Source organism: Antrostomus carolinensis, unplaced genomic scaffold (assembly GCF_000700745.2).
Source record: "Antrostomus carolinensis isolate BGI_N321 unplaced genomic scaffold, ASM70074v2 scaffold5835, whole genome shotgun sequence".
NCBI lineage: Eukaryota > Metazoa > Chordata > Aves > Caprimulgiformes > Caprimulgidae > Antrostomus > Antrostomus carolinensis.
In genome coordinates, this window is record NW_010316972.1 from 17,478 (window position 1) to 45,175 (window position 27,698).

General features: G+C 43.0%; 2 protein-coding genes across 3 annotated transcripts in view; one reads left to right on the forward strand and one right to left on the reverse strand.

Annotated features, from left to right (window-relative positions):
• Positions 1 to 10,612: 10,612 nt before the first annotated feature.
• Positions 10,613 to 11,527, forward strand: GGACT (gamma-glutamylamine cyclotransferase). 2 transcript variants are annotated; one of them, XM_029085067.1, is made up of 2 exons: positions 10,613 to 10,632; positions 11,047 to 11,527. In XM_029085067.1, the coding sequence occupies exons 1-2, from the start codon at positions 10,613 to 10,615 to the stop codon at positions 11,525 to 11,527; spliced, it is 501 nt and encodes a 166-aa protein (XP_028940900.1). The 2 variants fall into 2 exon arrangements, with proteins under 2 accessions (XP_028940900.1, XP_010166709.1); XM_010168407.2 differs by lacking the exon at positions 10,613 to 10,632 and having other exon boundaries at positions 11,039 to 11,527.
• Positions 11,528 to 14,563: 3,036 nt separating this feature from the next.
• LOC104525300 (propionyl-CoA carboxylase subunit alpha) overlaps positions 14,564 to 27,698 on the reverse strand; it is a 16,434-nt gene continuing 3,299 nt past the window's right edge. Inside the window, exons 2-3 of the mRNA XM_010168408.1 lie at positions 18,366 to 18,443; positions 14,564 to 14,915 (exon numbers count right to left, since the gene is read on the reverse strand). Coding sequence (XP_010166710.1) covers positions 14,847 to 14,915; positions 18,366 to 18,443 — 147 coding nt within the window. The 3' untranslated portion in view covers positions 14,564 to 14,846. The remainder of the gene's footprint in view (positions 14,916 to 18,365; positions 18,444 to 27,698) is intronic.

Below are 27,698 nucleotides of genomic sequence, written 5' to 3' on the forward strand. Positions count from 1 at the left end.
GATGGCAAATCTAATATGAGTCAACAGTGTGCCCTGGCAGCCAAAAGGGCCAACCATGTCCTGGGGTGCACAGCACAGCTGGCCAGTCAAGGGAGGTGACCACACTGGTGCAGCCCCACCTCCAATACTGTGTGTGGTTTTGGGCACCTCATTGTAAGAAAGACATCAAACTATTCAAGTGTGTCCAGAGGAGGGCGACCAAGATGGTGAAAGACCTCAAGAGCAAGACTTAGAAGGGCTGAGGTCACTTGGGTTGTTCAGCTTGGAGAAGAGAAGGCTGAGGGGTGACCTCATCACATGCTACAATTTCCTCAAGGGGAGCAGGGGAGGGGAAGGTGCTGATCTCGTCTCTCTGGTGACCAGTATTACGGCACGAGGAAATGGAATGAAGCTGCATCAGGAGAAGTTCAGATTGGGCATTAAGAAAAGATTCTTCACTGAGAGCGTGCTTGGTCACTGGAACAGGCTCCCAGGGAAGTGGTCATGGCACCAAGCCTGTCAGAGTTCAAGAAGCATCTGGATGATGCTCTTAATCATATGGTTTAGTTTTAGGTAGTCCTGCAAGGAACAGGGAGTTGTACTTGATGATCCTCATGGGTCCCTTCCAACTTAAGATTGGATCTATGATTCTTTCATTGCCTTCAAGTGATGAGTCCCCAGAAGTTCTTGTCAGTGGTCCCTAGGCATATGTTTCTGCACCCTATATCATTAAAAGCCATTTTATTTCAATTATATAGTTCATAGGCCATCTAATATGTCTGTAGCATGAACCAGTCATCCGCAGGATGCATCACAGACAGATGTGGTAGGCACACAACTTCCTGCTGTAGCAAGACCACTAATAAATAAAATAACATTGATTCCTGAGGAATATGACCAGTAACTTCTGTCCGTGCTTATTACTCCTTATTTTAACATAGTCCGTTATAATCTTCCCTTAACTGACTCCTTATTCGTACCCAGTTCTTCTCTGTGACTTGATCTGGAGATATTTTCACTGCAGATTGAACTATTTTACTCCAAGTCCATTGTGTTATCCTCATTGAAGGACATTGTTTTAATGACATTGGTGTGGCTTTTTTGCATTCAGAAGCGCATTGCATATTATTCCCCTTCTTAATTACTTCCAGTACTTGATTCTATTCTTCTTATCAAGTTAGTAACAGAAATTCCTTTTCAAAGGTCACTGAAAAGAGGCTGCACAGCATATATTTCATTTATATGAATATTTGTAAATAATTCTGTCTCATATAAATGTCTATATAATTCAGATTAATATTATATAATGTTTTCCTATTACAGCCAGACCTGTGGTTTAAGATGCCTTTCATTAAGCCTTACTTCCAGGGATCCTGGACACTTCCGAGGAGACCTTCAATTAGAGTAAATTCTACATGCCATCGTAAAATTAAAGCAGCTTTTTTTGCAATTGCACATGTGTATCTAAGTAGTGATATGGAATTATTTCCATCAGTATTTCTTATGAGCCTCTTGTGGCTCCGGAAGATTTGAGAGCCTGTGTAGCTGATTTTCCTTGTTCTTTAGTAAACACAGACCAATGTTAAATTTTTGTATCAGACTATGGAACCTGTTTCTGCATCAGAGACCAAACCACTCCTTACCTGAAAGTAAACTTTTCATTCAACACATCCTTATAGGGGACAAACAAATAAATTGGGAATTTCTTATCTTTGACTCTGCAAGGCTGGAAGATACTTGAGATTCTGGTCAGTACATTTTCTGGACCAGAAAGCAATTACTGCAGTGCCTTGTTGAGTGCCATGTCAGGCTTTTCTGGATGCCTCCAGAATATGTATTTTTCTCCTGCGTAGAAGATAGCCAGCCAGTAAATGTATTTACTTTGAGATAAGGATGCTTTCCCAGCTGATGAAGAAGATGAGATAGGTTTCAGATTTCATTGCAGGACTTTGCAAATCTTTCTTGGAGAGGAAAAATCAAGACCAGGGCAGTTGAAATAACGCATTAGTTTTCTTTTTATCTTTTCTATAGTAAACTCGGTACTAATTTCTAAACAGAAGTGATATGCCTCAGTGGGACTGAAGTAATTATATACATCTGTTCATGGCTCTTTGTAGTTTTGATTTGGTGTTCTGTTTTGGTTTGTATTTTCTTACCTTTTATTGTATTAGAAAATGGTGGAAGAGATTTGTTCCTCAGATAGGGATTGGGTTTTTATTTTTCACTGGTATTGAGCTGCAAGCTGAAATTCACTTTTAAAAAAATCTCTTTATTAAATAAAGCTACCTGCATAGCTTATTAAAGTAAGACTTGCATACACATGTAATTAATTAGACAAAATAACTGCAATTAGTGTTTGAGAATAGAATCATAGAATCATTTAGGTTGGAAAAGACCCTGAAGAGCATTGAGTCCAACCATAAGCCTAACACTGCCAAGTCCACCTCTAAACCATGCACCTAAGCACCTATCTACATGTCTTTTAAATACCTCCAGGGAGGGTGACTCACCTGCTTCTCTGGGCAGCCTGTTGAGCTGATTTGTTTTTTTTACCAGTGTGTCCCATGTTAAATATTATGCTTTGGAGAACTTGACCTGAATAAATTAAATAAAGTGGAAGGAAAATATTTCTGTGTATCACAGACAGATCTATTGGAATTTTTTAATCTTTTCACATTTTCCACTGTTTGTCAAATGCCTGTCTCCAGACCAGTGGCTTGACTTGCTTCAGAGCTGTAGCAGCAAACCAGTGATTCTACAATTCTCCTTTATTAATTATTATATGAGTACTCCACTTTTACTTTTGTGCACCCTTAGTAACCTCAGCTGTGGTCATCCAAATGTCAGGAAGGGCCTCTTCTTCCTCCACTGCTACCTAGTGGCATGCATACAAATAAAAAAAGCATTAACATTAGTTAATGCATATACCATATTATCCACCACCCCTTCCAAACCTCACAAACTTCTTACAACCCTGCTTGGCTGTTACCCCACCCCATCTGTACCCTTCCTTGTTGAATATTTAAAATATTGTTTGCATTTAAATCTCGTGGTTCCTCCACTACAGCTGGTTTTAATCTTCCTCTCCCTTTTTTGGGGGGCCACTAACACTTTACCAGCAAAGCATAGCTCTGTGTAGAAAATCCTTGTGTGTATACATGGATGCTGTAAATGTGTATGAATTGCTGTTCCTTGGCCCTTAAAAGCTTCCTGTAGTTCCCTGAGGCTGGAAAAAAAACAGTCTGTTGGGGTTTTCCAGTGCTTCATTTCTGCCACGTTGGTCAAAGGTTTGTGTTTCAGTAGCTGTTCCGCGCTGGGGCAGGTCGGTGGTTTCCAGAGGGAAAAGTAGTTCAGTGTTAATGTGACTCTGTTCCCAGGTTTGTACCTGGATTTAGTGTTTGGCTCGTTTAGTGCAGTGGATTTTGTTTCCCGAACACCCGCGCTTTGGTTTGGTTTTTAGTGAGGTTCAGGGCTCCGTGTCGCAGTGACACCTCTGCACGGTGCTGTGAGGCTGTGGCACCTCGGCCCTGGGCAGAGGTGACGTCCCAGAGAGCCATCCTGCTGCCGCCTGCGGAGCTGCTTGCCGGAGCAGTTGGGAAGTCCGGCTGCCATCCTGCCTGGCCAGCCGCGCCGCACGGCCGGAGAGGTGCCGCTGGGTCCCGCCTGGGCAGAGCACAGCTCGAGGGCAGCCCCGCGCTGTCGCCCCTCCACACAGCCAGAGCACAGGTGTACGGTGGCCTCCAGAGCCACAGGCTCCTGATGATGGGAGGCTGCTGTTGCTGAACGATGGGGGTTTCATTTACCACCTCCTTTCCGGGCTCAGTCACACTCCCAGGGGATGAGGGGACAGTGCTGTGCCATGACCAGGGCACCTCTCCCCTCCTCACAGAGCACCATTGTGCAGTCATTTCCCTTGTGGAAAGGCACCTCACGATCTTGCACAGACCCCATCTTTTCTCCCTTCCCCTTCTCTCTCTCCCACCATCTTTTCAGCATAGAAAAATATGTTCCCATGCCTAGGTACTCAAAGTGTTTGCCGTGTTCTGCAGGCCGGGATGCTCTTCTTGGTCCAAAACAGCAAACTGACCGCTCTGGGTATTGGCATGTAAATCAGTGTGCTGACCTCGTGGGGAAATGGTCCAAGCTGCAGGCTGTGTCCTGAGTCTCAGGATGTCGGGGGTTTGAAAGCCTGGGCTATGCTCTGCATGTCAATGATGGAAACCAATTCACGGTGGCGTTCAAAACAGTACCAGCAGCAGGGCTGGCATAGCAGGGCTGCCCTATCAAAAGTTGTTTTCCACTTTTTTCCTGTAATGGTGATCTGGCATTTAAAGTTAATGCTCCATTTTTGTTGGTTCTTGTTTGGTTTGTTTTTGTTTTTTTTTTACTTTTGTGTAGATAAAACAGTTTAAGCATCTATACTAAAGGTACAAAGATGAGACATATGTCATTTAAATTAATCGTTGTCTAATTGAAATTGCATCATAAGGACCCACCATACTGAGTGGGATTTTGAGAAGCCATCTAGCCTACTACCTTTCCCTAAAGCAAGATTAATGACAGCATCCATGATAGTTGGACAAATGCTTACTTTTCAAGAGTTTCAGTATTCAAGGCTTCAACACTTGGATTTTCAGTGAATGCTTTGCACCCTATTTGCCACTTGAGATTAAGATGCTTGAGGTATTGTGTTCTTCCAAAACATCAGTCCGTTGCTCAACAGCAGTCAAAAAGGTGTTGTGGGGAAGGAGTCAGAAGGTAACAGGAGACATGATTTAATTCCCTGTATGAATGGTAGAATGGTTTGGGTTGGAAGGGACCTTTAAAGGTCATCTAGTCCTACCTCCCTGCAGTGAGCAGGGATATTTTCAACTAGATCAGGTTGTTCAGAGCCATGTCCAGTGTGACCTTGAATCCGTAGTTTATCCATTCTCAAACACTTCAATTCTGGTTTCCCTATCGAAAAAACTATAGAAGAACAGAAAAGTTAGAGGAAGAGGTGGCAAAGATGATTGCAGCTAAGGAATGTTTTCCATTCTGTTAAATACATGTGGACTTATCAGCCTAGAGGAGAGCAAAAGCTGGAGAACTATCTGGTGGCACAGAGGAGGTGCACAGAGACCTTGGCTCAGAGGAGGAGCCGTCAGATGAAGCAAGCAAGGGGCAGAGAAAAAAACTCGGAGCCATTTGCACCTCATGCCCCAGTGTGGGGTGGGCTGCAGCCATTGCTGACGGTTGACAAAAGTGGTTGTGCGAGCTCACAGGAGGAAAAGGCCTTTATACACCACAGTGGTCATCACTGCTGGCCTCAAAATCATCTGGACCCAAGTCTGGAAACACATCGCTGTCACCTTGCCCCATTCCTGCACTCTTGCTGAGCTATCTGCTGTCAGCCACTGTCAGATAGGGGCCACTGGGCTCTCAAGCCCTTTTGTGGTGACTTACTATGGTTGTTCTTATATCCTGTCTGTTCTTACAATTAGAAAGCTGTTCCTATCCATGGTAATTATTCTAGGCATAAATTTTGGCCAGCTGTGCGGCCTTGTATCTGAAGAACCAATTGTCTCTTCTATGAAACCTTTACTCCTATTTGTAGGTGATTGTGTCCCGTCTCGTCAGCTCCCATTTAAGCTTCCACTTGTTCAGTCTGTGGCCCATAAAACCAGCGCTGGACTCAACACTCTGCCCTGAGCTCTTTCTTGCTACTTTTGTAGTCCACAAGTTTCTGAATTGTGGTAACAAGAATTTGATATAATTTTCTGTCTGAGGCTCATACAATAATACTTAATATTATTACTTAATATTAGGACAAAGCAGTCCATACTTAATAATACTGATATAATATTCTCTTGAGGGGGACAATTTTTTTTTCCCCCAACTCAATTTTTTCGCATCTATTAACTTCCCATTTCATTCATCCTCCTTTTCTTGTCCTCCTAATGTGCTGGCAATCCCCTCCTGTCTCTGCACTGTCTAGAAATCTGCTCTGTTAATCAGTCTAACGGTGTGTCCGGCATGTTTCTGTATCGCATCCCCAGCATCTTTTTTGCATTTGGTTTTATTTGATTGTCACTTGGAGGCCCCTGTAGCTGCTCCTAACAGTTACTTTGGGAATGAAACTCTTTCTAGTAGTAGTAAAAATTAATGTAACCAAGTTTCTCTATGCTGTAGAGTTGAAAGTGATTTCAAACAGTTTCAAACAGACAAAAGGCAAATGTTTGCTGTGGTGCAGCAAGGGTGCAGGGCACGTGAGCAGCGCTGTGAGTGATGCTTGTCCTTGTCCCAAGGGGAGAACCCTCGCTCTGCCTCCTGGTGATAAACACCTCCAGGATACTCCATCTTAAGCACAGGCTTATTTGTTGATATTTGGGATGTAAAGTATCAAAAAATGAAAAGTGTCTGTGAAATAGGTTAAATGGCATTTCAGGTAGCGCCCAGTAGCATCCAGCATGGCACTGGTTACTCTGATAGTCTTGTTTGTTTTCATAAACCAGCAGCTCACCATTTCTGAGCGGACGACTGCTGCGAGGAGACCGTAACCTCTTGATTTCAAAGGAGCCATCGTTTTGCTGGTGCCTCTGTGGTTAATGTAAGAAAGGTGTCTTGCCATAAACTTTTTCCGAGGTATTCAGCAAGGTTGGGAAGGGGTCGGCCCAGGCAGGAAGCCCTTGTCTGTGCTATAAAGAAAATAGCAAGCAACAAAATGAAAGCATCAAAGGACCAACAGGATGCGGTCCCAGGAGTCCTCTCTGGCATGTTAGTCCTTCTTGAAAGTTAGCATTGAGTGAAGAGTGACCTTAAAACTCACTTCATTCAAACAGACTGGGTTCAAGTTTAAAGTTCAAGGCATTTTGTTTTTTCACCTGTTTCCTACAGTTTCAAGAAACTTCTGAAGAATTAATGTGTAACTATATCTGGTCACCGAGCCAACACAGAGAATTTTTCACAAGGGAAAATAATGTTACTGTACAGAGGGAGAGAAATGGATACTTTCTAAGTTGGGACAGAAAGTTTCAACAAAATAAAACCCAAACCCCCTGCTACCACGAGTGCAAACAGCCCTGGAGCCGGCGTAACGCATGCGCTCTTTCTTATTTTATTCTCAGAAGAAGCTGGTAGGATCCAGCAGTGGTCTGAATCGTGGTAAAAGGATGTTTATTGTCCAAGCTGCTGCTGCTGCTTGGGAAGTGAGGTCTTGTTTGGGGCACAACCTGGGAGCAAAGAGCCTGGTTGTGGCTGTTCAGCTTCATCTGTGAGCACGTGTTGACTGAGCCAGCGAGGGGCCCGTGGCCGCCCATCCCTCCCTCACCGCGCTGGGGCTGCTGAGCCCCGAGAGGGAAAACTAAAGCCCTACCTGAAACTGAGGGCAGAGGTGGGTACAGTGACGCAGCTCTACCACCACTAACGCCGAGCAGCAACCTGGGCTCCTGGCCAGCACCAGTTACTTTTATTCTCTGCCAATGGCATCTTCTACCTGTGTGACCCTGAAATAGTTGCTTTATTTTTTGATCTTTGCATCTTGTGTAAAAAAGCAACTAGTAATGGATCCCGTGAGCGGTTCAGCCGGTCATCTTTCCTAGCTAAAAGAAATAGTTTGAAGCAATGACATCCAGGTTTCAGTCACATTTCCCCATGCCATTAAATTTTAATGCTTCTGGCATGAATATTTCATGAAAAGTACCTTCTGAATGGGTTTGTTTTGTCCTGGCAGCTAATACTCAGTAGAGAGTCTGGGGGATTTTTTTGTTTGGTTTTTGGTGGGTTTTCTTTTCCTCTTGTATGGTTTAGTGTAGGTAAAACGTGTCAAACTGGATTAAGTGAAAAAAGGCAACTTCTTGCTGGTGATTCAGCGAAGGGATGCTGTCTGTAACTCTTTTCAGCTGCTTAGTGGAAGGCTGTGAAATGACCCTCCAATAAAATTCTGCTCTTTACTCTTCTGCCACAAGGTGGCTAAAAATGTTTTGAAAGCCCAGGATACGTGAGTGCTGGAAATGATACCGATACGTCTAAGAGCCTTTTGGCAACGCAACACAGCACACAGGAGACCAGATTTATTGCACAGAAAATTGTATGTGTCTCATTTATATGGAGTTGGTTTTACCAACTTTATTTCAATCACTCCTCTGCTGGGGTTGTCTGGGCTTGGTTTTTGTGGGGGTTTTTTTCAGTAGAAGTTACTGTGCCCAGCCTGTCCCACGTGAGCGACAGGGCCACTGTGGACCACAGCTGTGTGATGGGGAGCTCAGTAGCCGCCTGCCTGCGAAGCCACAGCCCTGCCAGTACAGCAGCCTCACAGCTCCTGTAATCACAAGCTGTGGCTGAAACTTCAGATTCCCGTTCCAGCTCCCCTTACGCTGCCTGCTGCATCCGTCTACTCAGACGCTAACTCGGAAACACCCAAACCCGGGTTAGCAAGGTTTGTTGTTGCTGAATTTTGCAGGACCTGCGCTGGGATGCTGGGTGTGTTTGTTTAAATCAGTGTTAACCTCATATTTCTGAACAGCTGTCTGCTGTGCCATCAGAAATGTGTACTTCATTTTCACCAATTTCGGGAGCGGTAACACTATTCCCTGCAAACTTTTTGGGTGCTTATCTCCAGCTGTACAGTAGGGATAGAGCTTTTGTTTGATGGAAATGAAGCGTATCTTTTTCTTACAGATGCACCATTCACTATTGAGCTTTTTATGTGCGTTTTAGGTTTCCCTTTTTATTTTTTAACTTATTAACTCTGACAAGTAACCTCTTGGTTATGAACAATTTAATTCACAATTCATTTTTCTGATTCAAAGTGAACACGAGTGCCCTAATCCCCTAATGGGAATTAATTGCATGTTTCAGTGCTTAACTCTGATCCTTTCTCAATCCCCACTGGGACAAGTTTCTTCCTGAAGGATCTGTGTTTGTTATTCAAAACACAATCTGAAAGGTAATGATTTTTCTTATAAAAGGGAGTCGGACCAACTGAATATTAATGCTCTTTTTATTGTGAGGGAATGAGCTGCATCCAAAAAAACTAATTTATGTCCTGAAGGATAAATTACGCTGATGTATATCTGATAAAATACAGGGAGGAGGGGGGAAACCAGCAAGATCTTTTTTCCTTCAGGGAAAGCGGTTTGCCAGTAAATAAAGGCACACACAGTTTTTGCTTGGAAAACTGTATTCTGTTACAGAGAAAAACTGTTTACTTCACCAAGGGGGAAATTGCTTTCCTTCCAGATATTTTAAATTACACTCCTCATGGCCATCCCCATGTGGATAACCCACCTGATCTAACAGTTTACTAAAGTAAAAGTACATAGCAGAAAATAGATTAAGTTCCTACTTCCTGTCTGTTTTTAAAGGTTTTGCAAACTTGAAATACAGTGTTTAATGACCCTCCTTCCAAAAGGAGCTGCATATGCTCCTCTGATGCTGGGTGCCTGGCCCAGCCAGAGGGCTGTGGGTGATGCAGGCTCTGCCCAGTCCCTGACTGAAGGCAAAATGTGGGAAAACATCAAACAGGGCAAGAACTGCTTCTGTCCTACAGAAACTATGGGGATAAAGGAGGCACAGCATGAAAAATAACTCAGGAACTGAGTGACAGTGCTTGTGAGAACTGCAGTGTCTGGCCTTACCAGTTCTGTACATGAGGTTTGTCACCTCGAGTTCAGCAGCAGCGCTGAGAGCCATCGTCAATCCCCTCCCCTGAAGGAGCAGGACAGACGTGTCCTTTCAGAGGGCACCCACTCGCGTGGGATGTGGGTGCCACAGGCCACCCCGCTTCTCTCCCCGGAGCTGCAGCTTGGCTTTGCAGCATTTGTCAGTCCGTCAGCAAGCAGGACTTCGGCGCTGGGGTGACCGAAAATCCTTCAGCGTGTCCATGAAATGACTCAAGGCCAGGTTCCACTCGCCCCGCTGTTGCGCCAGCGCGCCTCATTGTGCTTGTAAGGTCTGACGTAAAAGGCTTTTCATCCCTCTTTGTGACAGACAGCTCCTCTGTTCGTCTCGGTGATGGCCCAGTTTGTACGTAGTTAGCTTGCTGCAGCTCCGAGCACCGTGCTGCTTGCTTTTCTTTCCTCCCCTTTTTTTTTTAAGACTGTTTTTTGAAAAAAATACCCTCGAGTGCGTGCAGCTGCAGCGCAACAGGGCCAGCAGTTTGAATACGTTAATTTGCTTTTGGATAATGAATGTCCCTGTGCTTTATTTTACCGTGAAACGAGAAGACACTTCCAAACTGCCACCAGGCTCTTCTGTCACTGAGTAAAATGTTGTTTCTCAAATACTGACTGTGGCCATGGCAAAAGGAGAGCCTTGTGGGCAGAAGAGGGAGGGAAGCAGGCACTTCCTCTGGGTGCTCTGACCGCACGCGGAGGCAACAATGCTGGTTGTCCCAGGTTACTGTGGGACCAAGTCTGTCAGTTCAGGCTTTAAAAAACAACCCTCCCACCCCACCAAGGGAAACCAAACTAACTGTGGCTTCCCTCCTGCAAGTTTTAGTAACTGGGCTTGACCTCGGCTACTTAAACCATGAATGCAGTGGAGCAGCACAGGAAGGTGTCTGTGTAGCTGAGCTGAACCATGATTTTTTTAAGTTTGGGTTTTTTTCCCCCCATAAAGGATGTGCGAAGTGCAGCACATTTCTATTACAGGGATGGCTCCATGGGTTGCTTTTGGGGTGTCACTGAGCATGCCATCACACTTACTGCAGCATGGTTCCCATCATGGTGAGAAAGAAATAAAAATAAAAAGAGGTTTTGAGCTTTTTCCCAAGGCTCAGGGTTGTACTGGCTGATGCTGGGGAGTTCCTTAGAGAAACCACGGGATGTAATCTGATTACAGCAAAGAACTGTAAGGGTGACTTTGTCCTGGTGTCTGTTTTTCACTGTTACAGTTTTTGTCTGAAAAGTTTAGAGAGATATTTGAATTTAGAGTGATATTTAAAGGAGGTGTAGGACTACACGACCACTTTTGCACATGCCTGAAGGGCCTTGTGCGCACAATGTGTTTTGGCGTGGCCGCGGTTCTCCATGATGTTGGCCAAAGCAGCCACATGGGTAACACACGCCTTTGTCTTTCAGCTTTTGCAGGTACAATGGCTCGTGTCTTTGTCTACGGCACGCTGAAGAAGGGCCAGCCCAACTACCAGTACATGATCAACACAGCCAAGGGGCTAGCGAAATTCCAAGGAAGGGGCCGCACAGTGGAGAAGTACCCGCTGGTGATTGCAGGAAAATACAACATTCCTTACATGCTGAACATCCCGGGGACAGGACACCACGTTGCTGGGGAGATTTACTCAGTTGATGACCAGATGCTGCAGTTCCTGGATGAGTTTGAAGGCTGCCCAGACATGTACCAGCGCACCCTGATGAGAATCGAGGTGATGGAGTGGGAAGGGAAGGGCAGCGCAGGCGAGAGGCGGGCGGATGCTGAGGGGATCGTGGAGTGCTTCGTGTACAGCACGATGACGTACCCGCCCGAGTGGGTCGGGCTCCCCTACCATGACAGTTACGACTCCTCAGGGAAACACGGCCTCGCCTACGTCCTACGCGAAAGCCGGGATTAGAAACGGGAGGTAACGCAGCCCGGCCGGAGCTGCAGTACTAAGCAGGTGGCACTCGGTAACCTTTCCAGGAAAGCTGTAATACCTTTCTGTTAAAACACGGCGGGATCTCTTGTAACCTCCCCAACCCGGGAGCCTTGGCGCTAGTTTTGAAGTAGACAGAGAGATGGGGAGTTGCCCCCACTAACCTACTGCGAGTAACCCCACTGCACAAGGCATAAAACCACTGTATCTGTGTACATGGGTTTGGGGTCTACTTATTTTCTCAATCCCCCCCTCTTCGCCTCAGTGCATGGCTGAGGCCACTGAAAGGCAGAGGAACAGATTTTTTATTTTACCTTAATTGGCACATTTTCTTGTGTAGTTCTCCAGGGTGGGTGGAACAATGATACTATTGCACTAATAGCTGAAATAGATTTAAAAAAAAAAAAATCATGTCTGCAAACAAAGTAAAGCACAACTCACATTTAATATTGACTTGTAATGGTGTTTAGTAGGTTACTGAATGTACACATGGAGAGATGGCCATATAGATACTATGCGCTTCAAGACAAATATGAAATTGCTGGAGAAATAGAGAAAATTTAAAGACTATTCTTACTCTGTGTTGCAATGTTTTTCTGAACTGGAAAAGAGTATTTTTAAAACATGTTTAGTTTTAAAAGGTACTGTGAAGAAATATTAAAAAAATAATTACATTTAAAATCATACTTTTAATTTAGCGTTCTAAGCACTTTAGGTACCACTTCAGTTCACTGAGTGACTGTGGGATGGGGGGAGGTAGGGGTGCATGTTGGGGACCAGGAAAAGCAAACCTGATTTCAGCTGTCCACCACGCTACAGCAAAGGCAGCTGTTGTGAGCACTTAACAATCAAGGTGACTTTTAGACAAGCACTTTAATGCAGATCTTGCAACCATATGCAAACTGAATTTCTTATTGGGGGAAAGATTTTTATATACATTATAAATATATATATATCCAAAGGTCCTGTAGTATGATTATTGCAACATTAAACTGGAAAAAAAAAAAAAAAAAAGTAAAGAAGATTATTGTCCCCCTGACCCAACCAACTGTGCTGGTTTCTGTACAATCTGTGAAAATTGCGGCTTTCCGTTGTTACACTACTGTGCTTTATACTTTCTTTTTAAATGCAGTGTTTGCTACATATAGATTGTACAGTATAGAAAGCTGCCAAAGGGATGTGAGCAGGGAATGTATGCCATGCAGTGAGCCAAAGTACAATGAAACATCCTAAGGATGTCATTGAGAACAATATTGTACTTGTGTGCTTCATTGCCAGTAGCCCCGTGATGGCCGGAGGAGATCTGGGGTAGGGACCCAGGGTAAGGAATCAGCCTAAACTTCCCAGTAACAGGCACTGCTGCATCTCATTTAGAAAAACAGACAGAAAGCTGGTGTTGCCGCAGTAGGTAAATTAATTAATTTTAAAGTAGAATAATCATGATGTTGTGTCTCTTTACCATACTTAAGGGTTTTTCCCCCCCACCCCGTAGTAGTGCAACCTGCAGAAGCTGCACTGTGCTCCTTTTGGAAGGGGCAAGATGGCATTAAGGAGATGTGTAGGAAGAGCTGTAGGGTGCATGCTCAGTTTCTCTGACTCCAAAAGCATTAATTTTCCTGGAAGACAGGTACTACCCAAACACTGTCCTTGCTCATCTTGATGGGTTTTATAAACTAATTAACAAAGCAGATCCTTGTACTATGTTATTCCATCTTGGCTGTGTGATTGAGTTGGCAGCTTCTCAGTAACATGAAAAATGCCTCTTCAATCAAAAGTTTCAAGCAGAATGAAGCTTTCTGGGTGAACGTGAGTCACCAGCCGTGTCACAGTCTGGGTTTTGTCCTTCACCCTCTTGGTAAAGGGCCCAGGCGCCTCTGGCCAGAGGGTTTTTCTGGGAAATAGCATGACTCTGCACATCCTAGGCAAGAAAATGAGAGCAAGTCCTCTCCTCTCCAGAGCAGTGGTCAGAGCACACCAGAGACAGTGATTTAGAGGTATGTATAAAAAAAAACAGCTGCAGGAGGTGAGACCGAAGGTAGGAGTAGCCCCATGTCCTGGCCCAGCAGTGGGCAGCAGCAGACGTCTGGGCAAGAGCCCAGGGACAGAGATAGTGCTGAGAGTGTGCAGGGACAGTGTCTGGTGAGCTGCAGCTGCTGACTTACTGAGCTACATCAATTTAAAAAGAGCCTGTTAACCACACACTATCATTTTTAACACAGTAAACTTCTGGTACTTACACCATCCTGTGGCATTGAGTTCCTAAGTGAGGAGGAAAAAAACCCCAAACCATCCTTTTACCTGTTCTGGCGAAGTCAGCAGCCCTCTCACCTGTTCAAATCTCTCAAATCTTCCTGCTCTCTTTGGTTTTGGCCCTCTTTGGTTTCCCACACGGCATACACAGCTCTTCCAGCAGGATACAGTCCTGTATCATTAACAGTCCTCAATCTTCATCAAGTCTTTAGGAAGAGCCTCTGCACGACAAAAAATCAGCCACTTGGGTCTACCTTTCCCATCAGAGTTCAGGAGGAGGCTTGGCCCAAGGGACAGCCAGTGCCTCTGGCAATACCTTGGGACAGCTCAGGGATCCAAGGACAGTGCCAGCCCCTCTGGAAGGAGCTGCATCCAGTAATCAACTAAAAAGGAGGGGGGGAAATTGAGTATGGAGTCTCAATTAAAAAAAAAAGGAAATTTCCTTACAGCTGTAAATGACAATACCTGGCGAAAGCCTTAACGAGCAAAATAAAACACCTAACCTGTCATTTCAATCTAGGCTATGCAAAGGCCTCAAAATGTCACAGTAAATTTGAAGAGAATTTAAGCCATCGACAGTACTTGTTCAGCACTTGCACAGAGAGTAGGAAAACTGCTCAGTGGTTAATTTTTCACTCTTAACAACCACTTTGTTGTACACTTGGGCTGAGGCCTCAAACCAATGATATTACATGAAGATGACTCAGATTTAAGCTTTTGTTGTGTTTTCCTTCCCTTTTTTTTTTTTAAAAAAAAAAGAGGCTTTTCCTGTTTTAAATCAGAAATGGTATTTTATTGATTTTATTTGATCCTGAAAAAATCAAAGAATTACAAAGGTTATGTACAAGTATTTCTGGAAGTAAAAATCTGGGATCTGTTGCCAAGGTTTAACATCTGTGTTTGCTGTCTTAACCACTGATACAATAAATATGACTGTATAAATTCTTGTGCATAGGACTGTCCATCTTCTGTGTTGAACTGCCTTAATCTTACTTAACGGACGGAAATAATAAAGGCATAGCTAATTCAGCAGTGTGAAGGCACCCTTTCATTCCAGTTCCACCAGCAGGTCTCCTTCTCCAACAGTATCACCAGCTTTGCAGTGCACAGCTTTCACCTACAGTAGAGAAACAGAAATAATTTCAAATCTTCCTCAATAGCACAGTTAAATAAATTGTTTGGCTGACATTGCATATATAGGAGGATCACATCTGCGTGCCACAGGGTAAATGGACACTCTGCAACGTTATGACCACCACAGGGATCACAGGTGCCTGTATGTTGGAAGGGCCTCAAGAGGTTGAGAGCTCCACTTCCAATGTTCAGAGTCCAGCTCAGTTTTGAGTACCTCTGAAGATGGAGACTCCACCAGCTCTGAGCAGCCTGCTCCAGTGCTTGACCAAATTGTGTCCAACTCCATCAAGGTATTTAGGCACCTACCACTACCTGGTTTTCTTATGAATTAGGGGCTTAATGACTCCAATGTCAGTTGGAGGTGGCATTTTAAAAAATTAAAAACCACCTTTCTTACACTTGTTTGCACTGCTATTCATTTACTACTAAAATTTTAAATCTTTCAGGGGACAGGCTGACTTTTCAACTCTCACATTTGGACGTTTCCATGAAATATTCCAGCATTTCTTGCATTACAGATTTTAAGTGTAACTGAATTTTGGGACTGCAGCCATGGATAGACTGCAGCTGGGATAGATTGATTCAAATCTGAATTGGGATTCTTGAACATAACTGAACTTGGCAAAGGGCTACCACTGACAAATAAATGCAGCTCCATCTGTGGATGAATTATATACTCACGTGCAGATTCCTGAATTTTAAAACACAAACATCTCCTACTAGTCCCTCACTTCCTCCATAAAAGGCTGCAATGCATCTGAATTCCCTTTCAGCACATGGAGCTCCAGAAAATATTTGAAGCTGTACATTAGAGCTTGCTTGCACTATTAGTTCAGCGCTCTCGCCGACCTGCCCAAATCCTTGGTCAAAACCTTGTTCAGCAGTTGCTCAGTTTAGTCACCCAAACGTTTCCTCAGGCTCCTAAAGGAAACCCGCAGCCCACCAGAAATACCCGGCTGCTCTGGCTACGCTGCTGCCCACGTCCCAGTCTGGCAGTCGAAAGCCACGTGAGCTGTAAGCGTTACCCCGGCACGGTAGCACGGGCATATTCACAGCATCGCTGGAGAAATGACGCTGAACACCATACATGGGCAAAGACACCGTGAGGTGCACAAAAAAGGGCTTTATTTCTAAATCAATAGCTACACAGCCTACCTGATTCCTGAGCCTCAATCTTTTAAGAGATGAAAGGCAGTGTGGAAAATACTCTACATCTTTCTTTTCTTTTTCTACAAAGACAAGGTTCAGCAAACATTCTAGCTGACTCGTGTTTCAAACTCCCCAGTGATTTCTGACACACAGCGGGGCCAGGTCCCCGTTCTGACCCAGGCACAGCTGTCCCTCCCGTAGGAGACAGGAGTCACGCCAGTTCCTCTCCATTTTTCCCTCATTTTTAAACCACCCACAGCTAGAGTAAACTCAAAGTAGATTAAGAAAAAAAACACTTTTCTCACAATTACAAACAGGAAGATGGGGTTTGATGCAGGAAAGGAATTCAGCTGGGAATGAGAATGGGAACATCTTCCAGCTGAAGACAAACGAACTGAGTTTGAAAACATGGTTTCAAAGCATCAAAACACCGACTAACAGCCAGTGCCAAACATCCCATTCCTGTGGAGGGACCAAGTAATTTTAGCACTCAGAGCCATGACTTTGCACAGCAGAACGGGATGAATTCTGCTCAGCAGCTTCATTTCCCCACAGCCCAAAACTTTTTTTGCTTTTTCAAATTCTAAAGAACCAAATAATTTGCTTACTACTGAAATGGAGATGCCAAGGGGACACTGCAAGGTGCATGTCTGGCCCACAAAATGGCCTCTGCGCCATTCAAATCCCACTTTGAAGGGTTCATAAGCCAAATATGGGGTTTATGTGGCATCTGTGCAGAGCAAGTGGAAAACATTTATTATTGGGAGAAGTGCAAGCAGGATTTTAAGGAACAGGCCCACAGGTTGCAGCACACCTTGGTGGGAAAGGGAAGGTTAAAGTAAAAAAAGGGAGTGGGTGGGAGGAGGAATGGCATTTTAATTACAAATACTCACTAGTTAAAATCACTGGATGCAAAGAGCAGCAATAAGTGGTTAAACAAAAGTAGCAAGGATGAAAAAATAAATGCTAGCAAATATTAATCAAGTGAAAAAATAAATTATATAGGAATTAACGCATGAAAGAAGATAATAAAGTGGCAATGTTAGAGCAACAGGAGAAGGAAGGTATGTTTTCTCTCTCTCTTTCTCTCTGCAATTTTTTTTCCTCAAGACCCAGTTTTGCAGTAGATGTACTGGAAGAGGCAAGCCCTGGGTCCCAGCCTCGGCGACGATTTTAGTGCTGTGCCAAATAAGCCTTTCTTGTAAACACACAAACAGTCCTTGGCGCAGAGACCCACCTTGAGACCTCGGCGAATCCTGGCAGCGGGTAACCTCCTCCCCGCCCTGGCTCCTTGCTGCCTCCCTCTGGGCTGCGGGATCTTGCACTGGGGTTTGTTTGCGGTGCTCTTTTTAATAACGCAACATGGCAGCGCTGCAGGGAGCGCAGAGGGGGCTGTCCCCGGGCAGAGGAGGGCTCCGACACGTTAGCATATATGAGAATATATAATCCGGATCTTTGCCGAGGACTCTGACCAGTGACTCCTAGCGAGTGACTCCGCTCTCCCTTTGAAAAAGATGGATCAGGGGCCCACATCTCGATGATGGTTTCAGACTGAATTACCATCTGGCACAAGGACGCTCTGAGGCCCTGATTTAGGGGCTGCCAGTCCCCAGACCAGATGAGGTTTAAGGCATGTCCTTGTCATATAAACTTAACCAGTTCCCTGCCCAGAGTGCTGCTTTTGGTACATCCTGCACTGCAGGAGCAGAGTCCCAGCTTAGGGGCTGCAACGCTGATCCCTAGGAGCAAGGTACCACAAGGCACAGTCTTGCAAGGCTTAAGACATTAGCAGATCAAAGCTTCGTATTTAGCAGTCACAATAATTTATTTTTTTTCTCATCTTCCTACAAAAGCACTTTCTATGCTTCGTTTCAAGTGGGGGTTTTTTAATGTCAAATTGTTTACCATTAATGAATTAACTGGCAAAGAGATCTCTCTTCTTCAGTTGCTCTCTGGAAAGATGGAATTTGGCGAAACAGCCTACAACACCTTTCAATTCAACTTGGCATTGTAACATCATAGAAAACAAATCATTTAGGAGAAAAAGAGTTATATGAATTTCTGAAGCTAGAAAAACTATTTCCTGCTGTGCTATCTAAGGCTCCGAACTACTTAACAGCATTCACAGCAGATGCAAATGTTAAAAATTAAAGACACCTCACTTTGAAAGACTTACAACAATCAGACTTAATTCCTTAACACCCAGAATCCTCCTTTTTTCCTTTTTAAATTCCATCCTATTTGACAAGTTCCATATGGTTTTAGGTGACCCAAGGTAGCTTACCTTGCCTGTTTTAGCAGCAATCATACTGTTCTGCATTTTCATTGCTTCAATTACACAAATCTCTTGACCTTCTGAAACCTGGTAAAATTAAAGCAGTACAAAATGAGGATAGAGGATTTAAAATGCTCTAAGTGTGTATGATTCTTCTGGAAAATAAAGGGATTATTTCATTAAATGCTAAGATGACTTTCATGGCCCAAGTCAGCCAGCTACAGTCATGACACAAACCACAATCACAAATCGCAGTTTGACAAACTAGCGGCAAGACAGGGAAAAAGGAATCACCTACTTAAAGCTATCACCCCAGACAAACCTGAAAGGCTCCTCTCCCATCCCCTCCATTCAGCTCCAACTTCTGTAGTTCTCATTTCACATCCATCACAGTTCGACATTAAATCCAGAGCAAAATTTCATCTGTGCAGTTTTGGCCGGGGAGGCCTTTGCTTTGCTGACCTGGCGCAGATCCTGCAGATACTAATTCTGATGCAGAAGCCAAAAGTTTCTTGGCACGCGTCTAAGGGAGCATGGGCTGGAAGCTCTGGCAATACCCAATGGGCTGATGCTGAAGAGAGAGTTACATCTCTGCACATGGCAGTACCTGGATGGCAGCTGATGCCTTTGGACTGATGGAAGGGAGCACACACCTGCGGGGAACCACCACCCCACATCTGCAAGGGAGGCATGGCGGAGGCAAAACCATCATTTTCTCCACAGCTGAGAGCTCTTAAAGGGAAACCTTCAAGTTTCCTCTTTCTGCTTGCTTGCACTCTGCTAACAAGCCTGCACAAGCTCAAGGTCACCAGTAACCCACTGGGCTGCTCTGCTGGGCTCCCTGTGCCTCCCAGTCAGAGCCTCCCTCCAACACCTTGGACCACACTGCGCAGAGGGAACAGGCGCTTGAGGCTTTACAGTGGTTGGGGGGGCTGCCTCTACATGGGGGGAAAACACAGGATTCAGAATTTACCCCTCATGTAACCCAGCAACCAGCCAGTCATCCCACGAAGATGATGTGGGGAGGGGGGCTAGGCCCTACGTGTCAGGATTTAGGACTCATGCAGGCACACCCCTCTGGGATGCCTGGCTCCAAGTGCCCACTGCAAGTCTTTTTCATTAGGCTCTTCTGCAGAGGTACTCTGCCAACCACTCTTTATCCCAGCAAATCTGGGATGCTTTCACTCTGATGTCAAAGTTTCCTTAAAGAGATTAATCTGAGACCTGCAGAGATCTGATCTCTGCAGTACATTGTTACATGTACTAGTTCCCTCAAAACGTGTTTGTTTATATACGTACATATATTTCTCTAAATACATGTAAAATTAATAATAGATATTTAAGGACAAACGTGTATCACTTTGGAGGAATATACTGTCTAACAGACAGGTGTGAAGTCAGGGATCAAATGCACACTGCACGAAGTACATTCGGAAAATATAAATAAAGTTTTTTTTCCTAAAGAGTGCCCTAGTGTTCAGCATTTCCCAGTGCTACTCTTGGATAATGTCAACTGTACATTGTAAGCAATGCCTGAGAATTACTGATGTCTGCCTATGGATTCTGAGCAAGACAGAAGAAAAGATGTTACATTAAAAGGTGCTTACACACCATTTCTCCAACAGCCCACCAACAGGCTTATTTAGAGGGTAAATAAGGAAAATGTTTGCTATGGGAACATCATGCCCTAACTGGATGCAGACAATAATGAGCACCCAACACTACACCTGCAGAAATTCCATCCCGAGCTTCAGGTGAGCATTTAAGTCATTAGAAGTGTCAAATTCAGTGAATAATATCAAAGACTTGCTCTTTGTCCCCAGTTATTTCTCTTCTATTCCATTTCCCCATCTTTTGTCTCCCTTCCACACCTGCTGCTCTGCCTGTAGCCTTGATCCAGAAACTCTTTCTTTCCTTCTTTGCTTTTCCTCCTCTTCTTTCTACCTCACTGCTCAGCTTTTCTTCCATCTCCTCTGAACTTTCCAGACATTTCTGAGGTTAAAAGGAAGCTATGAGTATCCACTTCTGCTTGGGGTTTTTGTGTTTGTTGGTTGTTTTGGTTTTTTTAAATAAAAAAGTCAACAATGTTTGTTGGAGAAGGTTTGCTTATAACATATTTCTGAAACAAATTTGCCATCCTCTGGTTAAACTCGGCTATCAGAGCGCCAGGAACATGGGCCTCTAAAGGTTTCTGAAGATGGAGACACTAAGTAGCACAGATCCAAACTGAGTGGCCCCCAGCGTGATTCAGTTTGCCAAAATGTAACACGACTTCATCAGGTGGATGCTGTGCAAATGGATCAGTTAGCAATTATCTAAACAGGGTTCTGGAAATACATCTACAGGAAAAGTACAGAATTGTCTCTGTAGATCTTAAGTAAACCTGTAAAGTACAAGGAAGTATTAGGGGCTGTGGTGTGGAAAGGTCCAGGGATCTGAATTTCTCCTCAGTTTCCCCTCTTTCCCAAAAATAAAGCTTTTGTTTTATATAATAATTGCCAGGTTGATGTCAAATGAAGTGGCATCTGGGAAGGATAATCCACAAAATACATAGACAAAGTAACCATTTAACACCTCCAAGTCTTACTAATTTGGAAGGAAGGAGACACTTCATGCACCCCGTGTGAAAATGCTGTGTCGGTACTTCTGATGATGTGCAATTTGTTGAAAATTACCTTGGTGAAAGTGTCACTTAAGCACAGAAGTTTAATTGCTGGTCTTACGTTAAACCTTTACAGCTCCACTCATTGTGTTGCAAAGTGACAAATCCTAAAATTAGGCACTTGTATCTCTCTCTTCTCTTTTGAGCATTGTCCAATTTCTTTCATTCCATAATTGCACATATCCTTTTGCCTGTTATTTAGCCCGCAAATGAAAACCCCAGTGATGTGTACAAGTTCTTGCTTTCTAACTTGTTTAAGGATCCATCTGGGCCATTTTTAATGTTGTGTTTTTATCGTATAATTTATTTCTTTCAGTGGATGGCAAACCAATGTAAACCACCATCTTTACATTTCAGTTTAGAGAGGTCTCAGTGATGACCCAAATCTGTCAAAAGAGGCAAATAAAATCAAACAAAAAATCTGATTGATTGGAACCAAGTAAAATAAAAGTGCTCCTTTTCTAAAAAGAAATAAAACTCGGGTATCTTTCAGAGTTACACTACAGAAAAATCTCCTTTTACCATTGCTTGGAATATCAAAATAAATAAGTGATTAACTGTTAGACTCAAAGGCTGTATTTTTAGTAGTTTATTTCCGCATGGTGCAGTTCAAAGTATCTGTTCAGTTCTGTTCTCCACAGAGTGAAAAGGAAAAAGGAAAAAAAAAAAAAAGAAAAAAAGAAAAAAAAATTGAAGAGTACTTAAGATCTCGATGACGCTAAAAATTCTGATGTGAATTTGGGAACAGTCAGCAGCAATTTGGGGACTGCGCAGTGGTTGTTATCTCCTCTGGCCAAAAGGCTACACACAGGACAGGGAACTGTCTCCAGTCATTTCCTGACCAAGCAACTCATGACACGGGATGGAAGCAGAACCCGAGAAGCAGCAACCCCAAGCTGTTCTCACTGCACCTACGGGAGGACCACAAAGACTAACCGCACTTACGGCCAGGTCTCTCTCAAACTCGGAGGCACAAAAAGACAGCGCCGATCCGAGGGCGTTGCTACCACGGCATCTCTGTGAATATGGTGCACTTTCCTCAGACTTTTGTGCGTCATCTGATAAAGACTTAATGATTGTGACAGGACGTCTTCAATGTTAGGCTTACAAAATGGTCACAAGCCCCACAAGTCTTTCTGATAAACCCAGTGGGCACTGATGTATTTCCTCGCTCTCTGTCTAATTGGTGTAAAGTTTGCAGATCTGAATCCCCTTATCTTTTATCCAGCTTGCTGCGTCCTCTCCTTTGACATGAGGTCAGGGTTCACATTCGCATCCGATTATCGAAGTGGCACTCATTAACCGGCAGCCTGCCTCGCACCAAAATGAGTTCGCTGGAAGGGGAACTCGGCCCATTTACTCAGCAGAATTTAGCATTTTAAGGAGGCCTGAATGTCACACAGCATTGCTACGTTTTGAGGAGTTTCAGACATCTCCAGCTGATGATTAATTGTGAGTGATGGGAAATAAAATCCAGTAAAGCCAGCTGCTTGCCATGGTCGGCAAAATTACTATAATGGATATAGGCTGCCAATTTTCCAGTTTTACTGGCAAGTCTTCCAAGTGTAATTAAGGGAAGTTATAAATGATATGGAAATCTATCAAGTCCCATTTATTTTCAGAGGACTCTTTCGCCTGAGACTTTTATCTTCAAGCTTATAGTTTGCTTTGTTGTGCTAATGATTTAAACCACTTCTTATTTCTGATTAAAGCCCCCAATATCCTTCATAAGAAGTTAGATCCACTTCATTCAGAAGGATTTAAAGAAACAGAAACCTTTTTAAAGTTGTGTTTGTTAACTGGGCTGAGCTCTTGTTTCCTCTGTGGAGGCATAACAGAGCATCCTCCATCTTAGGCACCTCGCTACCATCTGGATTTCTGCTTCCAACAAATTCTGGGGACTGGGAAAGATCTGGTGGGGAAGAGGGAGGGAAAAGAGGGAATTAAAAAAAAAAAATTTTAAATCCACCATCAACAAACCCCCAACTTCCCTCCAAATCCTAAATCCTCCAAAAACAAAGATCGTAGGTGCTGCCTGAGACACCAGCCATTTAGCACAGGGTGGTGTTGCTCACTAATGTTGTTTGATTTGGAATAAAAGCATGAAAATGATGTGCAAAGGCCTAAAATTGGAGATGTAAAGGATGACTGCACAGTATTCCATTTCTCAATTTCATCCTTCAGAGCCACAAAATGGGGGTGATACAGTTACTGGATGAGATTTACAGTAACAGCTGTGGTCTTCCCACACAAGGGAGGACCTTCTAATGGGCTAAGGTCTGTTTTGAACAGACGGGGAGTAGCAAAACAAGGTTCCCTATTAAGGGTGTGCAGTAATATTCCTGATAAAGAAAATGAATAGTGGTAGTCAGATTGCTTTAAGAGATCTAAATCTCATTTTGTTGCTTAAAAAAAAATAAAAAAAAAATTTAAAAAAAAATAGAGCTATTTTAGAAAGTGCTAACTGCTAAATAAATTTAAGACATGTAAATGTAAGGGTTTGGCTTTTTCTTAATCTCTTCGCTACGAACTGTAAAGAATGCATAGGAACCAGTGCCAGGGGCATATGGCTTTCTCCTGTGCTGAACATTCATACAAAAGACAGGTTCATCAGTCATTGGAGTATCTGGATAAAAAATTAGCTCCTGATGGATGGTATTTAGAGCTTACCTGCTGCTAGTACATTACCAGAGAAACACAGGTTTTGAAACCCACATGACATTAGAAACTGCAGACCGTGAAATACCCCACGTGCAAGCGTGCTCATAATGTACGCCAGGTTACACAAAATAAGAAATAAGCTATTTAAACCCTCTGCCTAAAATTGGGCCCGCTGCAAGGATCCCTGGGTCAGCCCTACACAGGCCAATTAATGCACAGCATCTGCTGTATAGAAACCGTGCATGAAGCACTTCCGAATGATTTCAGCAATTAAAAGAAAACTGTTTCCTGCCTGTTCTGACAGCAACTGTTTCAATGCAAGAGTGAGCACCAAATCATTGTGTGCAGCTGAAAAAATTAAGTCCTTTTTTTTTTTTAATCTTGTGAAAAGGGGGTGGGAGGGATGAAGATTTCTTACGGAATCGGATCGTTCTTTTGTTGTCCGACATTCTGTGTTTTTCTGCCAAATTAGACAGAAGGCTCCGAGGGTTTACGGGGCCCTCTACAGTATCACCTTCTGGTGCACTGTGGCTCCCTAAAAAGATGGATCAATATCAACCCTGCTGATTTGCCTACAAAAGTGAAAATCCCTCAATTACATTTTAAGACCATTTTATTTAGAACACAGGTGCTCTGACGCATAACATTTTTAAGGCTCTTGGAGCTGAAGGGAAAAAAAACAATGACAGCCCAAAGCAAAAAAGATCTTCGATTTGGTTAAAAGTGAAGTGATAATTGGATTTTATTGGTATCACCTTTCTCAGCTTTGGGGAGACACCAGTAAATACCCCTCGCAATTTCCACTGTGCTGTGACTTGTGTCCCTATTGAGCCTTGTGAGTAAGAAGGGACAATGCAAGACGGTGCCGCATGAAATCCAGTTGCCCTCTCTTGTAGCCTTCTGCAAAATAATTACAAAGACTCATCTCGTTCATGCTTGTGCAAAACCCACCACCAAACAGTGAATTCAGTATGCACTCACTATCTAAAACCCTTACTAAGATACTGCGATCTTTCTTTGTTTATTTGTTGTTTAAACTTAGTCCATGCCGGTATCTTTCCCTTCCTGGATTTTTTTCTCTCCGACTTGTTGGCAATCTGGCAGCGAGCATCCAACAAGAAAACAAATCAAGAGGAATTGGATGAGCAGCAACTGAAATTCCTTGACGTTGTCCATTACCATGTAAAATAATTAGTGCAGGTTTTCCCTTCTTTCCAAATTAACTTTGAAACGGGAGCTACAGAGCTGCAAATATAATTAGAGGCAATTAATAGTACTTGACAAATCATTATTAAACCTTTTCTGCTGCAGTCCTTTAACAAAGATAGCACATCCCAAATTTTGTGACCTCAGACTCACCAAAGGTCAGTGATGTCCCCCTGACAGCAATCAGCCCTGGTCATTGCACTCCCACTTATCCAAACACACTTCCCCAACTGCTTCCAAGACCCCGGTGTGCTGGGGAAGTGATACACAGGCAGAGCGCTTCATGGGGGCGATGCTTGGGCTGCTCAGCCCACGGCAAGGCTTAGCTGCCTATGCACCAATCTTCAATAGCCAACTTTTTCAGCAACAGCTAAAAAGTTGCTTATCATTCAAAAAGGCAAAGCACAACAATTAAAAAAAAAAATCTATTATTTCTTTTCAAATAATTTTTCCCTTAGGAAGAAACTCTTAATAATATTGAGTATTTGTACCTCATAATTGGAATAGGATTGCACTCTTAATTATATTGCACTAGAATACAAATCTTAGACTGTGCAATTGCACAGAGATATAAAAGAAAAATCTATTCAGGTCAAATACAAAAATGACACAACTATGTTATGAGAAATTACTATAGTTTAGGGTTTTTTAAATGTAACCACAATTATTACTTGAAGCCTCGTGTTACAAGAATGATTAAATATTGGGATGCTTTTATTCTTAAAATTTCAGAACTATGAAAATGGTTTAATTTCCCACTTACCAATATTCCCCCCTGCCCCCAAAAAATAGACCCTCCAAAAAATATTTAATACACAGAATCATAAAAATTACATGAGGTCCCTGACCACATTTGGTCAAGTCTGCAAACTCCCTTTAAGAGAAAAGTGCACTTTATATTTGCTCTGGGATTGCTGAAGGGAGGAAAGGAGATAAAGTGAAAGAAAAAGGAAAAACAACGATAAAAGAAAAAGAAAAGGTTCACACACAAGAGAAAAATCTTATTTGAATGTAAGACTATCTTACTAAATTATCGATACCATAGTCATCTAAATAAAATGTGAAACTTATTTAAGCAAATACATTTTTACCATTTTTCTTGGTTGTTGTTTCTCTGTTATAAAGTCCAACCAGTATAATTGTAAGAAAGATTTTTTTTAAAAAAAAGGTTTTGAGGTCTGAAGGGCAAGTATGATTTAAAACAACACATAACTGGCTGATGGCCACAGGTAACTTTGCAACTCTACCTGTTCTTTCACAAGAATGAACGCTGTACTGAGAATCAGAATTTAGGAGGTTTTTTTAATTGATTTTTAGTAGTGAGCATTTCAGCAGTAGAGGTCAAGCAAAACACTTCTTTTCCCATAGCAAGAACTCTCCTAGGCTTGTGAAATGGAAAACTGCAGAGAAAGATTTTTTTTTTTTAAACTATTTTTCTAAAGAAGAGCAAGAGAAGCTGAAATAATGTGCATGCAACTGGACTGGGAGAGGAATGCAGTTTAGAACTGGAATGCAGCTTAAAACACCGTCCTCAGTTGTTTTTAAAATGGGGGATCACTGACATGAAAGTGTTTTGTAAGTTATACAACTAAAAAAGCAGCCTTCCAGATACCCAGCTTTGAAATTACTGAGATAATGAGTATATACATTTAATAGCTGACATTTTGGTAGGGGGAAAAAAAAAAATCATTCCATGCGGTATCAATACCAACAGCTACAGTAGCACCAAGATGAAATTATAAATTTTGATATGAAAAAAAGTCCATTTAAAGTGTGGTTTGAATGTTGATAACTTCTAAAACTTGGGGTAATTTTGAATTACTGGAAAGAAGACAGGAAATTTAGAAGCTTAGGTCAAAATAATTAACTGTCCTCTTTTGGCCATAGTCCTACAAAGATTCAGTAGCATTGGGGCGTCTACCCCCCAGGTGCTTTACGTATTTATGGATGGAGGGAATCATTAAAGCCATTTAGACTACCAGCACTGGAGTTAGCCTACTGACCAATGCTTGGCTTAGTAATGCCACCCGTTCTGCCTAATTTAATTAAAAAAGAAAAACAACCAACAGAAATACACAGCCAAAAGAAAATCATCTTTGCATTTCCAACAGACAGCAAACTGAAAAAGCAAAAACTGTATTCATAGGTGAAAATACAGCATAGGCTACAAGGCAATAACGATTTTTTTTGTTGCTGTGGACAGTTCAGACTACCAAAGTCAGAATCAGTTGTGGTAGCACTTTGGGTGGCTTGCTTTAAATGGGGTGTGACACCATTGCTTTACCTGCTCAGCCATTAGGATCCTGGGCTTTCCGTGCTCCTGCAATTTCAGTGCACAGAATCCTACGTACACATAAATCAAGCCAAGCAGCTCAAGACGAAGAAGAAATATTTGCAAGTGCCTGCCTATTTCCTGCCCTCTAAGTAAAGCGGTGAATTTGTGTAGCTTTAGGAGTTTTTATGGTGCTATATTTGTGGTAGTTGTGGCAAGATTAAAACTGAGTGCAGTGCCATCTCCACACTCTGGCATAAGAATACTGCTGTGGGCTAGCAGAGCTGGCTTCTGCTGCCATCGGTGTCAGCAGAAACAGAGCAAGTCCCCTGCCTGGGCTCTTGAAGCCCAGTGGCTTCTCTTGCCCTTGGCACCATGGGGAACCAAAAAGTAACTCTCCCAAAACCCAATTTCATTAGAATGCACACTCATCATTAACAATCTACTGACAAAATAAGCATGTGAACAACCTCCCCTCCAAATGGATATTTCCTATATAACACGACTGTGTTATCATGAAGAATATAAGCTAAATTTAAAC